Source organism: Odontesthes bonariensis, chromosome 17 (assembly GCF_027942865.1).
Source record: "Odontesthes bonariensis isolate fOdoBon6 chromosome 17, fOdoBon6.hap1, whole genome shotgun sequence".
In the NCBI taxonomy this organism is placed as follows: Eukaryota; Metazoa; Chordata; class Actinopteri; order Atheriniformes; family Atherinopsidae; genus Odontesthes; species Odontesthes bonariensis.
Window position 1 is genome coordinate 5,695,880 of NC_134522.1, and position 14,663 is coordinate 5,710,542.

General features: G+C 39.1%; 1 protein-coding gene across 1 annotated transcript in view; it reads right to left on the reverse strand.

Annotated features, from left to right (window-relative positions):
* The window catches only part of LOC142365809 (serine palmitoyltransferase 2-like), a 50,277-nt gene that overhangs the window by 10,904 nt on the left and 24,710 nt on the right, over positions 1-14,663 (reverse strand). The window contains exons 9-11 of the mRNA XM_075447537.1: positions 11,440-11,566; positions 5,641-5,776; positions 2,058-2,187 (exon numbers count right to left, since the gene is read on the reverse strand). Coding sequence (XP_075303652.1) covers positions 2,058-2,187; positions 5,641-5,776; positions 11,440-11,566 — 393 coding nt within the window. The remainder of the gene's footprint in view (positions 1-2,057; positions 2,188-5,640; positions 5,777-11,439; positions 11,567-14,663) is intronic.

Genomic DNA, 14,663 nt, shown 5'->3' on the forward strand with positions numbered 1-14,663 from the left:
TCAAAGCTGTCCTTGTGAGTCTGATTTTGTCGTCCCTTACAGGCAGCATCGACGTGTCCCCTAATAGAGTTAGCCTTGGTTCAAGAGGAATATTTGTTTTTGTTATCTTGGATATGGTTTGAAGTATTGTTTCCCAGTAATTGGACAGTTTTGAACAGGACCAGAACATACGAAGAACAGAGCCAACTTCAGATTTGCACCTCCGACAGTATTGAGAGATTGTCCGATTTATTTTGTGTAGTCTTTCGGGGGTGTGATAGACTCTATGTATCAGATTATACTGGGTTAGTAACTGTACTTTTACTCGGTCTTAAAAAAAAAACATGGTATTGGTGCATCCCCTCGTGAAAATCCCTTCTTTCTGTTCCTGGGAGCATATACCCTGGATTAAAGGGTGGGGTTCAGCACTAACTGGGACTCCACCCTAAAAACAGACGGTCAACAAAGAGGTGTTAATATCAGGGCTGAGCCAGAGAGCTTAAACCTCTGGTTTGTCCTTAAACGAACATCTCAATAAGACCTCAGAATGTGTCGCCTTTAATGTCAACATAAGAGAGGAAAACAGTTCTAATATATAAGCTGCTTTTAAAATGAGTCGGTGAATACTCTGGCTGTCACACTCAGAGCTGGGTGGGGAGATGCAGCCTGTTTGAAGCGTCTTAGATACCTCTCAAGCAGACGTTCGAGGGACTGAAGAACACATTTCCACACATTATACAGCCCGGCTTCCCTTTAATGTCCCTCCGATCTGTTGGCTTGGGTTCAGATAACTTGAAGGTCATTACGCCACTTTGGAAGCCCAAACTTTAAAGGATACGACTCTGAATAACAATCTGCCCCACTCAGATGAGCCTAAACTAACTCCTAAAGGTTAACTTCTGCTAATAAGCAAAAAAACTTTGACAGCAACTTTGCCCTCTTGAACTAAACCTCACCAGTGAGGTCTGGGACTAATGATTCTGCCTAATTAGATGAATTTCAACAACCCAAAGAGTGTTTTTCCCACTGAATAGTAATGTGGCCACGCAGGGCTCGTCAGGATCAATCCACGAGAAGCTATCGAGCCGCGGTCCAGCAAAATAAATAATGGATAGACAGCGGTGACGTTGGAAGCTGGAGGATACCGGCACCACTAATGAGAGTCGAGGGCTGGAAATGAGAGGCTGAGACGTGTTTAAAGTGGTGCTGATGTAACAGGTTTGATAACAGAGTCCATGACGGAGAGGGTGAGCAGATAAGCATCCATCAGATACTCTGAATGCTCGTTTCTGTCAAAACGGCAGTTTCAAGCTAGCTACAACGAGGGTAGGTTCACTTCCTGTTTTCAAAACAAAAGCGCCAATTGTATAGTAATGGCTTTCCCTATGATAAAAGGCAACGGGTATTTTATTTTTGTGAAAATAACCGGAAAACAGCCGGTATTTTGTCAGGTTTTCAACACGTTGGGGATCTAAACGACTACTTTCTCGCCTGAAAGTGGTTCAAATGTTGCTAAAGTTTACAGAGTTTAGAGCTTAACCCTCATACCCTAAAAATCAATGTTGTTGCTAATCATTGACATATCCCAGATCATAATTATCTCCACTCAATAATTCCACTTTGCATTCCATATGTTGAAAATACTGGCACCTAAAGGCTTAAAATTTGGGCTAAAAAGTTCAAATTGGCATCTAAAGGGTTAATTTTTTTTTAAATAATTGAAAACTTGGTGGTTATGATCAGAACTGAAGTGGAATAAAAGATTTATGAAAAAAAAAGTGGGAAAAAAATATTAATATATGATGTTTTTAGGTCGTTTTAAAAGGGGACAAAAATGTCCCTTTTCAGAAATTAAGGACTTTTTTCTACACAATGAAAAATTGCATTGTGTATGATGTGTGTTTGAAATTCGAAAAAAATAGTCAAAAGTGCACAACTGGACCAAATATGATGAGTATCACTATTTCCAGTGTGAAATTAGAGGAGAAAGTACGGAGAAGCTCGTTGGCTCAGTGCACTGCAGTGTTCTGGCTCTCTTGCCTCCAAGTGTGACTCAGCCAGTGAAAGCGTTTACTCACCCTGTCCAGCATGTCTTTAGAGTGTCCCGCAGAGATGCAAAAACGCGCCCGGGACTCGATGATGGGCGTCGCCGGGAAGCCCACGACCACCACCCCGATGTTCCTCTTCAGCATCTCCCTGCCAAACGCCCTGACGGCAGACAGGAGGGAAAACACCTTTTATTACCCGACATCTTCTGCCTCTCAGCCGGGGGTCTAACCTGGTTAGAGGCTTTTTTATACGTGGTCATGTGACCGAATCGACGGGTTAGCTTTAGCATTAGCAGTCGTAGCAAACAAACAAAGAAACAGATGAAAAATGTCAGAACCAACGGTGGGAAATGAAGACGCAGACGAGGCCTCATACTGAAAGCATGTTTACCTTACAAAGAGGGAGAAACAGCAGCTACATTATGTGTCTTCTGTGTCAACCAAAACAAACGCACATTTCAGCAGAAACTCAACATCTAACTTGAGGGAACATGTAGCGGGAAGTTTCCTAAACTCATTTTTCCCCCCATGGATAGGTGAATGTTTGTTTTTTAGGTTACATATGGGTTACATATGTTTTAAACATTTCCTAAGTCTCTTATTTTTTATTGAAGTACTTGAATTTACCTGGATTATTTTTAATTTAAGCTATTTTGTAATTAATTCATTCATTTTAATTTATTTTATCAATCAGATGAACTCTAATTTGCCTAAAGATGATTATTTAGTATTTTTGTCTGTCTGATTGAATGCTTGTGTTAACAAATAAATCAGACGTTACTCAACAGTTACTCAGTACTTGAGTAGTTTTTTCACCGAGCACTTTTTTACTCTTACTCAAGTAATTATTTGGATGACTACTTTTTACTTTTACTTGAGCGATTGTGAGGTCTGACTTTTTCCTGGAGAACCATTTTGTGATGCAAATGTATTACTCTGTTGAACGGATTTTGTTTTGAGAAGCAAAACGCTTTATTTTTTAAACCCCAGCCAACTAGCCGGACTACCTTAACCATGTAGCACCCACAGTTGCAGATATACAACAAGCTTTTTATTTATTTACATTATTTATTTACATTATATTTTTATTTACATTACATTTTTTGCATTTTATATGTGCTTCACTTTGTCACAACAAAAATCTGTGAAATCTGTTTGATTTGTTGTTGAATGGAAAGTTCATGATGGTTGCGTTCCGCACTTTGTATTAAGAATGTTCAATAAAGCAGCAGTTACTGGTGAACTTTCACTTTACCTTTTTTTACCAAACGATCTACAGAGAATGATTTGGTTTTGTGAACAAAATTAATCAGGAAAGCCCACAGTTGCCTAAAAAATGATCAAAAATAGCCCAATTCCAAAAATTCCAAAAATATTGGTTTATTCCCACCCAAAAAGATGCAAGAAGAGCCAAAATGATTTTTTCCAATCATTATTCATATGTTTGGGTGCTACAAGGTTAATCAACACCAAAACGAGGCTGGAACTCTGCTCACAGGACGCAGCAGGGGGTAAGAAGATGTTCAAAAATAATGTTGCTGATATGGGATGTCATACAGCTTCATGTCAAAAGAGGCGAACTATCCCTTTAAATCCAATCCCGAGAGACCCGATCCGATTCAATTTCTTGTCCGATTAAGGTGTCTACATGCACTTAATAACTCAGTCTGATTGTAATTTAGCCAATAATCCAGTACCATGTGACCCCACTGACTGAGACATTATTTTCAGCTTTAATCAGCTGAAGACACACCTGCTTTGGAGGGAATCTAAGCAACGACATGTTAAAGGGGAACTCCGGGGCATTTGAAGCGTGTTTCCATTGCTAGAGGTTGTCAAATAATGATAGTAGGACACAGAGAGGTGCAAATCTGCGCTCCCTGTGTGGAGATCGCTCTGTCCGCACAGTATGTCATGCGAGGCTAATACGTGGTGGCTAAGGGGCAAGCGCTAACCCTTCCACGTAAAACAACAATTTACACACAGCAGAAACGTCACACCACTTTATAACCCATCCGACAATAAAGTCACAAGCCTTACCATCAAAACCAAATGCATGGTTCTCACATTACTGGCATGGGGACGTTACAAAACAACTTTATAAACAGCATGTAACTCACCGGCTGGTTGTAGGCTCGCGCATGTGAAAGCCCAAAAGAGTCGATGGAGAATAATCCCATATACAAAACAATTATATTCTCTAGAAAAACTGCGTTCAAGTATTTAAAACATTACAACAATACATGCCCAGTAATATTGTTGTAATGTTTTAAATACTTGAACGCAGTTTTTCTAGAGAATATAATTGTTTTGTATATGGGATTATTCTCCATCGACTCTTTTGGGCTTTCACATGCGCGAGCCTACAACCAGCCGGTGAGTGACATGCTGTTTATAAAGTTGTTTTGTAACGTCCCCATGCCAGTAATGTGAGAACCATGCATATGGTTTTGATGGTAAGGCTTGTGACTTTATTGTCGGATGGTTTATAAAGTGGTGTGACGTTTCTGCTGTGTGCAAGTTGTTGTTTTACGTGGAAGGGTTAGCACTTGCCCCTTAGCCACCACGTATTAGCCTCGCATGACATGCTGTGCGGACAGAGCGATCTCCACACAGGGAGCGCAGATTTGCACCTCTCTGTGTCCTACTATCATTATTTGACAACCTCTAGCAATGGAAACACGCTTCAAATGCCCCGGAGTTCCCCTTTAATGTTTAACAGAGGTTAGAGTTCTCAGACACCAGTGAACAAAAACACCCACAATCCGCGGGAATGTGTAACATTTAAAGAGTTGGCATACTAACAAATTTAATTAGCTTAATGCACCGAGTCTGTTGGACATGACTGAAAAAGAGCCAGGCCTGTAAAAAAAAGCTTCACATCATTAAAAATGATCGAGCTGTTGGCCTGAATGCACCTTTATTTAGTCATTTATTATTATTATTATTATTATTAGGTAGTAGTAGTATTTTTATTAGAATTTGTATTATTATTGTTGTTGTTAATATACAATTATTGTAAATATTAATCATTTTTTGAGCTACTTGACTAATTTGAATTTCCCCCATTGGGGGATGAATAAAGTATTTTTTTATTCTATTTTCTATTCTTTGGTCAGCTGAGGATGGCTGTGAAATATGGTTTAAATGGCTGAGACAGAGCCGGAGTTCTTCCACCTCTCAGTTTATCACAGATGGAAATTAAGCAAAAGCAAAAGTCTCGTTTGTTTTCTCAACACGAGTAAAATTCCTTTCACAACATTTTCATTTCCTTTCATTTCCATTAAATTTAGTCCAAAATACAGGAAAATCTCGACTCTTCTGGTGTGTATTTTAAATGTGACGTCGACCAAAAGTACCAGTGATCAGAATAAATTAAGCTGAATTTAATTAGCCTTGAAAGGGATTAAACTACATCCTCAGATTTATTCTATTACAGCAGCCAAAGGTAGAGATGAACACATGATTCATTATTGAGTAAATCAATCATAATAAAGACGATCATAAAGCAGATGTAAATATTTGGTATCTAATCATAGTATTTGTCTAAATGTTTGATGAATACGGGCAGTTCGGGTTCCACCAGCAGCAGCGGCACAGTTCCAGTTCTCACCCGATCTTGGCGGGCATGTAGAGCATCATGGGTACGACGGGGGAGTCGTTGTTGCCGTAGGTGATGAAACCCATTTCTCGAAGCCTCCTGCGGAAGTAGACTGTGTTCTCCGCCAGCCGCTGCACGCGTTCGCAGCCTGAAAGCGATAAAAAGAAGAGAGAATCCGTGTTAACCGCACGTCTGTTCCGTGTTCTGGGATCATGTATATTTAACCGTCACCTCGGCTTCACGTTGCAGGGCGCCGACGACTGTCAGCACTTTTTTAAACATATACTTATTGGTTTTTCATGTTAATATAACAACATACAACAATTTAAACATCCAAAACATATGGCAGTAAAGAAAATTATAATTAAATGATTAACCTTAATCCCTGATAGGGGACATTTTTGTCCACTTGGGGTGTTCTTTCTCCTCTAATTTCACACTGTAGATAGTGATACTCATCATATTTGGTCCAGATCATACCGTTTCTGTAATCTGCCATTGCAGAAAAACTAAAAAGCTGTAAAAACTGATGTTGTAGCTCATCAATGACATATCCCAGACCTAATAATCCCCCATAGAATATTTCACTTTGCATTGCATACATTGAAAATACAGCAGTTTTTAACAGAAATTGGTGTTTACCTCATATAAACCAGTATTTAAAGGGTAAATTTTTTGAAAATAATTGAAAACTTGGTGGTTATGATCAGAACTGAAGTGGAAGAAAAGATTTATGACAAAAAAAAGTGGAAAAAAATATTAACATATGGTATTTTGGGGATCATTTTAGAAGGGGACAAAAATGTCCCTTTTCAGATATTAAGGATTTTTATTTATTTAAAATTTTTTTTTTTTTTTTTAAATCAGGCATAACAAAAAAAATTAAAAATCCCTAAAAATCAATGTTGTTGCTAATCATTGACATATCCCAGACCATAATTATCCCTACTCAATAATTTCACTTTGCATTCCATATTTTGAAAATACTGGCACCTAAAGTTCAAATTGGCATCTAAAGAGTTAATTTTTTGAAAATAATAAAAACTTGGTGGTTATGATCAGAACTGAAGTGGAATAAAAGATCTACGAAAAAAAAAAGCGGAAATAATATTAACATATGATGTTTTTAGGTCGTTTTAAAAGGGGACAAAAATGTCCCTTTTCAGAAATTAAGTTGTGTTTTAAAATCAGGTATGAGGGTTAAAAAAGATACAATAAACCGCAGTAATTAGACAGCAAATTACTGTGCAATGAATATGAAATAATGAAAATAATAAAAAATAAATAAGGAAATGAACACATACATAAATAAAAAAATAATAATAATAAATAAAAAAAGTATTCAAAATGTAGGTTACATCTTGTACTCCCAACAACAAATGAAATAATTTTCATTATCTCATTCTCCCTCCCTCAACAGTTCCAGAAATATCCTCCAAATATCATAGAAGTCAGAAGCCCTCTTTCTAACAATATAGGTCAGTTTCTCAAGAGCCAAACTCGATGTTAAGTTATTTAACCGGCGGGTAAAAGAGGGGAAACCAACATTCTTCCAGCATAATGCAATACAGCGTTTAGCCTGCAGTAAACAAAGGTAGGAAACCATTTTTCTTTCCTTACAAGCTAAAGAACAGTCATCTGGATAAATGCCTAAAATAAGGTATATCTGAGAGATATACTTTAACACTGAGCTCCAAAATGTGTGAATCTCTTCACATTTCCATAAACAGTGATTATAATGCACTGGAAAAAATGCCCCTCCAAATATAAGTAAGAAAAACAACAAATAAAAGACGTTTTTGCTTGAAATAGCAAAATAAATCTGCCTATGGAACTAGTGAAAATCGGCTTGTAGAGATTTCTTGAAATAAGATGTGATATTTAGGACTTTTGAGATAAAAGTGATCTTGAAATTAGCTTAAAAACCTCTTCAAATGGAAAAAAAAAGGCTTGTTTCATGTGAAATATGACTCAAAACAATTTGTTTTCAAGACTTTTTCACTTAACAAGATATTCCAGCTGTATTGTCTTCAAACAAGTCCCTATATCTGGCTGAAATGGTGCTTGTTAGGCAGTTGTGTCTTATATTAAGTGTAATGAGATACTCAATGAGACAAATATACTTGGTAAGATTTAGATTTTTTCCAGTGTGCAAAAAAAAAATCAAAAGTATATTTGTCTCATTTCTAGTCAAAATATCTCATTACACTTAATATAAGACACAACTGCCTAACAAGTACCATTTCAGCCAGATATAGGGACTTGTTTGAAGACAATACATCTGGAATATCTTGTTAAATGAAAAAGTCTTGAAAACAAATTGTTTTGAGAAAACAAATTGAATGAGTATAAGTATATTAGATCACATTTATTTAATTGTACAGGAGAGATATATGTTCGCATTATCCAGTTAAATTGTATCATTCTCGTACTGTCAGCACTTTAATTCTGAACAAGTCGCAGAGCTTTCACCGCCTGCTGATGTGTTATTCACGAACAAGCCGCAGATATTTACACAACTGTAGATTACACCCTTCACACCTCTTTGCAGGTGAAAGAGCCTGAATAAAATGCCACATGGGCTTCATTCTTCCCCCAAATCTCATCTTTCTGGGTGGCTGAGAAGACGGCTGATGATTCTTTGAGGAGAGGAAAGAGGAAGGCTGACAAGCAGCCGATAACAACCGCATTGCACGAGATGAGTGAGAGAAAACGTCTGAGAGCAAGCGGGGCACCTTGGGGAGATTAAGTTTGTAGCTTCTCTGATGTAATGCGATTTTCTTCTCCCAGAGGACGTCGTGAGCTCCGCTGGGCTCTTTGAAATGCAGCACCGACATCAAACGCAGTACAACAAACCCTCAGTGCGCTCACAACTTCAGGTTCGCCTCCACACAAAGAGCTGCGACACGCAGACGGAGGCCCTGCTCACATATGTGCACGATGCTTAAAGGATAAGACCGGTTTTTTGACATTGGGCCCTTGATTTCACATTATAACATGATGTTCTACTCACCCCTGCTTGTTGTTGGTCATTTGGAGCTGTTCCGAAGATATTCGAGAGGCGTCTGGCTGCTCTCTTGAGATATTCGGCCATGAAACGGTTTCCTATGGGCAAGCTTATACAGGCACAAACTATCCTGTTTATAATTTATTAATTACTCTACACTAGCACTGATAACGTGGAGGTGCGTCGCTTACTTAAAAAAAAACGGGTTATTGTAATTTTTTTTTTTTTTTGTCGTAAAGTGGGTGTTACTGACGTCCTCCTCGTGCTACTACCACAGGCAGCCCACAGACCTGCTGCCTATTTATTCATTCGGCTAAAATTTAAAATTAGTAACCCGGATTTTTTAAGTAAGCGACGCACCTCCACGTTATCAGTGCTAGTGTAGAGTAATTAATAAATTATAAACAGCATAGTTTGTGCCTGTATAAGCTTGCCCATAGGAAACCGTTTCATGGACGAATATCTCAAGAGAGCAGCCAGACGCCTCGCGAATATCTTCGGAACAGCTCCAAATGACCAACAACAAGCAGGGGTGAGTAGAACATCATGTTATAATGTGAAATCAAGGGCCCAATGTCAAAAAAACCGGTCTTATCCTTTAAAGGTCAGGGCAGGAGATGGAGCCGAGGGGAAGAATCAAAAGAATAATTCAGAAAAAATGCAAAACTATCGAATTAGGACGAGGTTAATTCACCGCAGTGATCATAGAGAACTCACTGATGTTCTTTTGAACACGCAGAACTCATTTAAAACTCGCCATTATAAAAGAATCTGGTTGAATAAGAGACATTTTTAGCAGTTTGTACTGACCTCTGGTGCCTGATAATGAGAGTTACAGCAGCTGTTTCAGGGAGAAAATAAAGTCCTGCAGGCCAAACGCACGCCGATATGTTAAGAATGTCAAAAACACCGAGAAACAACGGCCTCAGCTCTGCAAAGGAACGTTTCTTAGCCTCTAAGCTCTTCTGTAGAATCGTTTTTATCAAATCAAACTTATTTCTGTAGCACATTTCATGTACAAACAATTCAAAGTGCTTCACATAAAATAAAATCATTGCAGCAGGGCGTGTAAGAAGCATTTAAAATACATAAAATAATAAAAGAGAAACAAATAAAATAATTTAAATGAATTTAAAAACAAGCAACAGTCCAAGATATCGTGCAGATTTCAGATTGTTAAGTCTGTTAGTCAGTTTCAGGCTGTGAAAGGGTGTTTTACTGGGTGTTTTGTTTGTGGAAACAACACAAAAACCCACCCGGCTCCATGATGAGCTCCTCTGTTTGAACACAACAAAGAGTCTGAGGTGTTCATCCTGCCTCCAAACTCCACAGATTTCAGTCCGAGTGGTTCTGGATCAGCGGAAAGCAAGCCTGACCTCCAAAGAGCCCGTCCTACGACCCTCAGGGCCCAAAGAAACCTGCTACCAACGTCCCGTTACCACAGGTGGGTAGTAACGAGTTACATTTACTTGAGTATGTTTTTGAAAGTAATTGTACTTCTAGGAGTAGTTTTAAATCTCTATACTTTTAACTTTTACTTGAGTAGATGTGTGCAGCAGAAACTGTCCTCTTACTCCGCTACATTAGGCTACAATGAGCTGGTTACTTTTCTTCTTACCTCTTTGGTATTCTACGCCTCATTATTTTTATCCCCCGCGTACGCCTCATTTTAATGTTTTATTCTGACAGAGAGAGAGACTTCCGCCAAAGGCTCTACCACCTGACTGTGTTCCACCAATCAGACGCAGCCGTGCAGTCTGGTCACGTGACCATACTCAATCTCAGCGGCGGGACGGGTTAGCTTTAGCATTAGCAGTCGTAGCAAACAAAGAAAGAAACAGATGAAAAACGTCAGAACCAACGGTGGGAAATGAAGACGCAGACGAGGCCTCATACTGAAAGCATGTTTACCTTACAAAGAGTGAGAAACAGCAGCTACATTATGTGTCTTCTGTGTCAACCAAAACAAACGCACATTTCAGCAGAAACTCAACATCTAACTTGAGGAAACATGTAGCGCTAAGTTTCCTGAACTCGCTTTTTTCCCCCATGGATAGGTGAATGTTTGTTTTTTAGGTTACATATGTTTTAAACATTTCCTAAGTCTCTTTTATTTTTTATTGAAGACCTGGATTATTTTAATTTAAGCTATTTTGTAATTAATTAAATCATTTTAATTTATTTTTATCAATTGGATGAACTCTAATTTGCCTAAAGATGATTATTTAGTATTTTTGTCTGTCTGATTGAATGCTTGTGTTAACAAATAAATCAGACGTTACTCAACAGTTACTCAGTACTTAAGTAGTTTTTTCACCGAGCACTTTTTTACTCTTACTCAAGTAATTATTTTTTACTTTTACTTGAGTACATTTTTTGGCTGCTCTACCCACCTCTGCCCGTTTCCAGACACTCCAGGACATGGAGCTCATCCGGCGCCATGAGGACAGTTGAGTCAATATCAGACGAGCGGTCGTAAAGTTATGACCGATCAGTGCAGAAATAAACTGACTGTGAATGAGATGTGGCCACAGACTCCTCTTATATCTTGTTGAATATAGCATCAATAGACTGGCTTCATCAGTGTGTAATTACTGTGAATAATAACCAATTATGTTTCTGTCAGTTTAGAATGAACCTTTTAATTAAAAACACTTGGAAAGGCAGAGTTATCCCACTGATTAAAGCTCCCAACAACTCCTACACACCAACCCACACAGCATTGGGTTAAATTTGGGCCATTATACAAGACGTCTCATGCAAAAGTTGTATATAATAATGAAGTTATCTAAATCTATTCTTACCTATTGTCGTTCCGTCCGCTCCCATAATGCACTTCATAGAAGTGAAGATTTGCTCCACCACAGGAGGAGACATGGAGGTGGCGTAAACGGCGCTGTGGGAGTGGGAGCGCAGGTACTCTATGAGCTCCTAAACCAAGCACAGACACAGGAGAGGTCACTTCACAGGCCACGCGCTCCCAATCATCCGTTAGCATACGATTAGGGATGGGAATCGAAAACCGGTTCTTGTTGAGAACCGGTTTTCAGTGTTTCAATTCCTTGGAATCGTTTGGCAACTTTGCAAACGATTCCCTTATCGATTCCAGTGGGCGCGAATGATGTCACCGCGCAGCGTTGCGTGGCGAGTCCGGCGCAGCCAGCAGCCAACAGTAAACATGGCGCCCAAGCGGTACAAACGCTCGAAAGTTTGATTACACATCCTTAAAAAAGACGACAACAGGGCAACTTTGCAAAGTGAATATTTCACCAAAGGGAGGAAATACTACCAACATGCAATAACAATGAATGAATGTCGCGTTTTCGATCCGGACTAACGTTGGTGAATCTGAACCTATTAGCTGTTAGTAACGGTTAAGGTTAAATGAATGCCTTCTCAGGCATTACATTTAGATGAAATCATGAGAGACAGGATGCATATATCCCCCTAATCGCAGACATAAATTCAATCCTAGTTTGTCTCCAATGTGTCTTAAATGTAAAACAGAAATTGGCACTTTAACTCTTTGTCTTTGGTCCTGCCATAAGATGCAGAAATATTGGTCTAATGTCTTAACAGAAATTGAAAAGATACTGGGATTAAAGTTGGGGATGGACCCACTGTCTCTTATATTAGGCCTTCCTGCTAAAGGTGTGAGTTTAAAGCGGCACTATGCAACTTTTTCATGGTCATAAAATTGCTTGGCAATCATCAGATAGCTTGGCTGACCCGTTCTGATGAAAACCAGCGCTTGCAACTTTGCCTGTGGCGCCGCGTGCTTTGTTTACCTCTGGAAGTCTCGCGACACACGAGAACCGAGAACTACTGCTTCACGGCAGGTCTGAAGGGCTCTGAGCCGAACCAGGGAGCCTGATAAGACACACCTCTCTCCATTAGCTGTCGACGGCTAAATTGAATGTGGTTAGCTTCTAGAGTAGTAATATATAATATGGCTAGACTGTCGCCTTATTTTCTACGGAGCTCCCCCTACAGCTTTGGGGTGTGTATTGCATGGTAAACAAACCCCGTATTACTGAAAGTTGCATAGTGCCGCTTTAATGTGTTTGTTTATGTTGAAAAAGGAAGATTAATAAAGACATTTTAAAAAAAAGAAAAGAAATGCCATCAATAAAATGGCTGTTTTTACACGGTTTTAAAGGCATCAACACTGTGCAGAAAGCTAAATCGCATAACCTGTTGGCACTGTCACAGTAAAGATTTCTGGCTAACTTTCTCAGGCTCGTTTGTTTGGTTTAAGAACCTCAGCAGCTCGACTCTTCTTCAAGTCAGAATTTAGATGTTTTAATACGCCAGGAATGTGAGCAGAGTTCCAGCCTCGTTTTGGTGTTGATGAAGGTAGTCCGGCTAGTTGGCTGGGGTTTAAAAAATAAAGCGTTTTGCTTCTCAAAACAATATGTTCAACAGAGTAATACATTTGCATCACAAAATCGTTCTCCAGGAAAAAGTCAGACCTCACAATCGCTTGGCCCTATTTTCTCTCCCTTCGTATCACTTCCTGCTGCCGACAGCCGACAGCCGCGCCTGTTACGCTGTTTGCTGCACTTCGGTCTGCACAGTCTACACAGCACGCAGTGATACGAATGGAGAGAAAATAGGGCCAAGCGATTGTGAGGTCTGACTTTCTCTGAATGAACGATTTTGAACGCATAATGTTTTGAGAAGCAAAACGCTTTATTTTTTAAACCCCAGCCAACTAGCCGGACTACCTTCATCAACACCAAAACGAGGCTGGAACTCTGCTCACAGGACGCAGCAGGGGGTAAGAAGATGTTCAGAAATGATGCTGCTGATATGGGATGTCACACAGCTTCATGTCAAAAGAGGCGAACTATCCCTTTTAAAGCACTGAAATGACGGAACAAGCCTGGGCAGCTGAACCGATCCGCATTTTTTTCACCTCCGATACCGATATCTGAGGTTTAGTATCGGCTGATCCCGATACAGAAAAACAGTTTCATTGTGTGGAAAAGACTGGGATCATTCTTTGGTGCAAGGCAACATTTGACTTAAACATTTCTGTCCTATTTTAAAAAAAAAACAAATATAAATGTACTGAATTACTTATCTATTTAATAAATGTGCACCAGTAAAACAATCTTAACCACAAAAATATAACAAGTGTAACTGGTTCAGTTGGTGCGATTAGGGATTCAAAATCCAATGTAAAACTAAATAAATATTAAATAATAAAGGAGCTGAAATTGAGATTAAAAACTAGGGCTGGGCAACGATTAAAATGTTTAATCTAATTAATCACATGATGTCCCTGATTAATCCCGATTAATCGCATTTGTACGCAAAATCCAAAAATGAATCCAAAAGTAGTGTATAGCTTTTAGCATTTAGCTTTATTTTAAATGTGCTGCCATATGAATGAAAGTGCCATAACATTTGTTGTGCAAACACACTTTTAACATCAGCATCTTTCTGTAGTTTTTATGTAGAAGCCTCGCTCCACTGTCTGTTTCCTTGAATGACTTGCTGCTATCAGTTGTGTGTTTTGCCTTTAAGTGATATTTTAGACTGGAACTACTACGCTGAGAAGACAATTCAACTTGGCAGTGTTTACAGATGACTTTGGTTCTGTCGACTCCGCCGTCTGGAAGAACTTTAAAATGAAAATGGCCGAGTAAAAGTTCCGTACCCTTCTCCATGTTTGGTGGATTCGCCGATTACTTTCTTTTCTGGTTCCACAGCAGACAGCAGCAGACTTTTACAAAATAAAAGCCTGTGAGCAACAGACTTTTACAAAATAAAATAAATTATAAAACCTACGCTAATGCGCCATAAAATATGTGACGCTGTTAAATAATTAATGAGTTAACGCGATAATAACGAGTTAACTCGCCCAGCCCTAAAAAAAACCCAATAGCTTCACTAGCTTGGTTGGCATAGAATTAGACTGAGTAGATCGGCCCGTTGTCACCGATACCCGATCTAGAATGTTCTTCAATATCAGTATGGATACAAATATCGGATCGGTGCATCCCTAGTTTAAATATCCTGA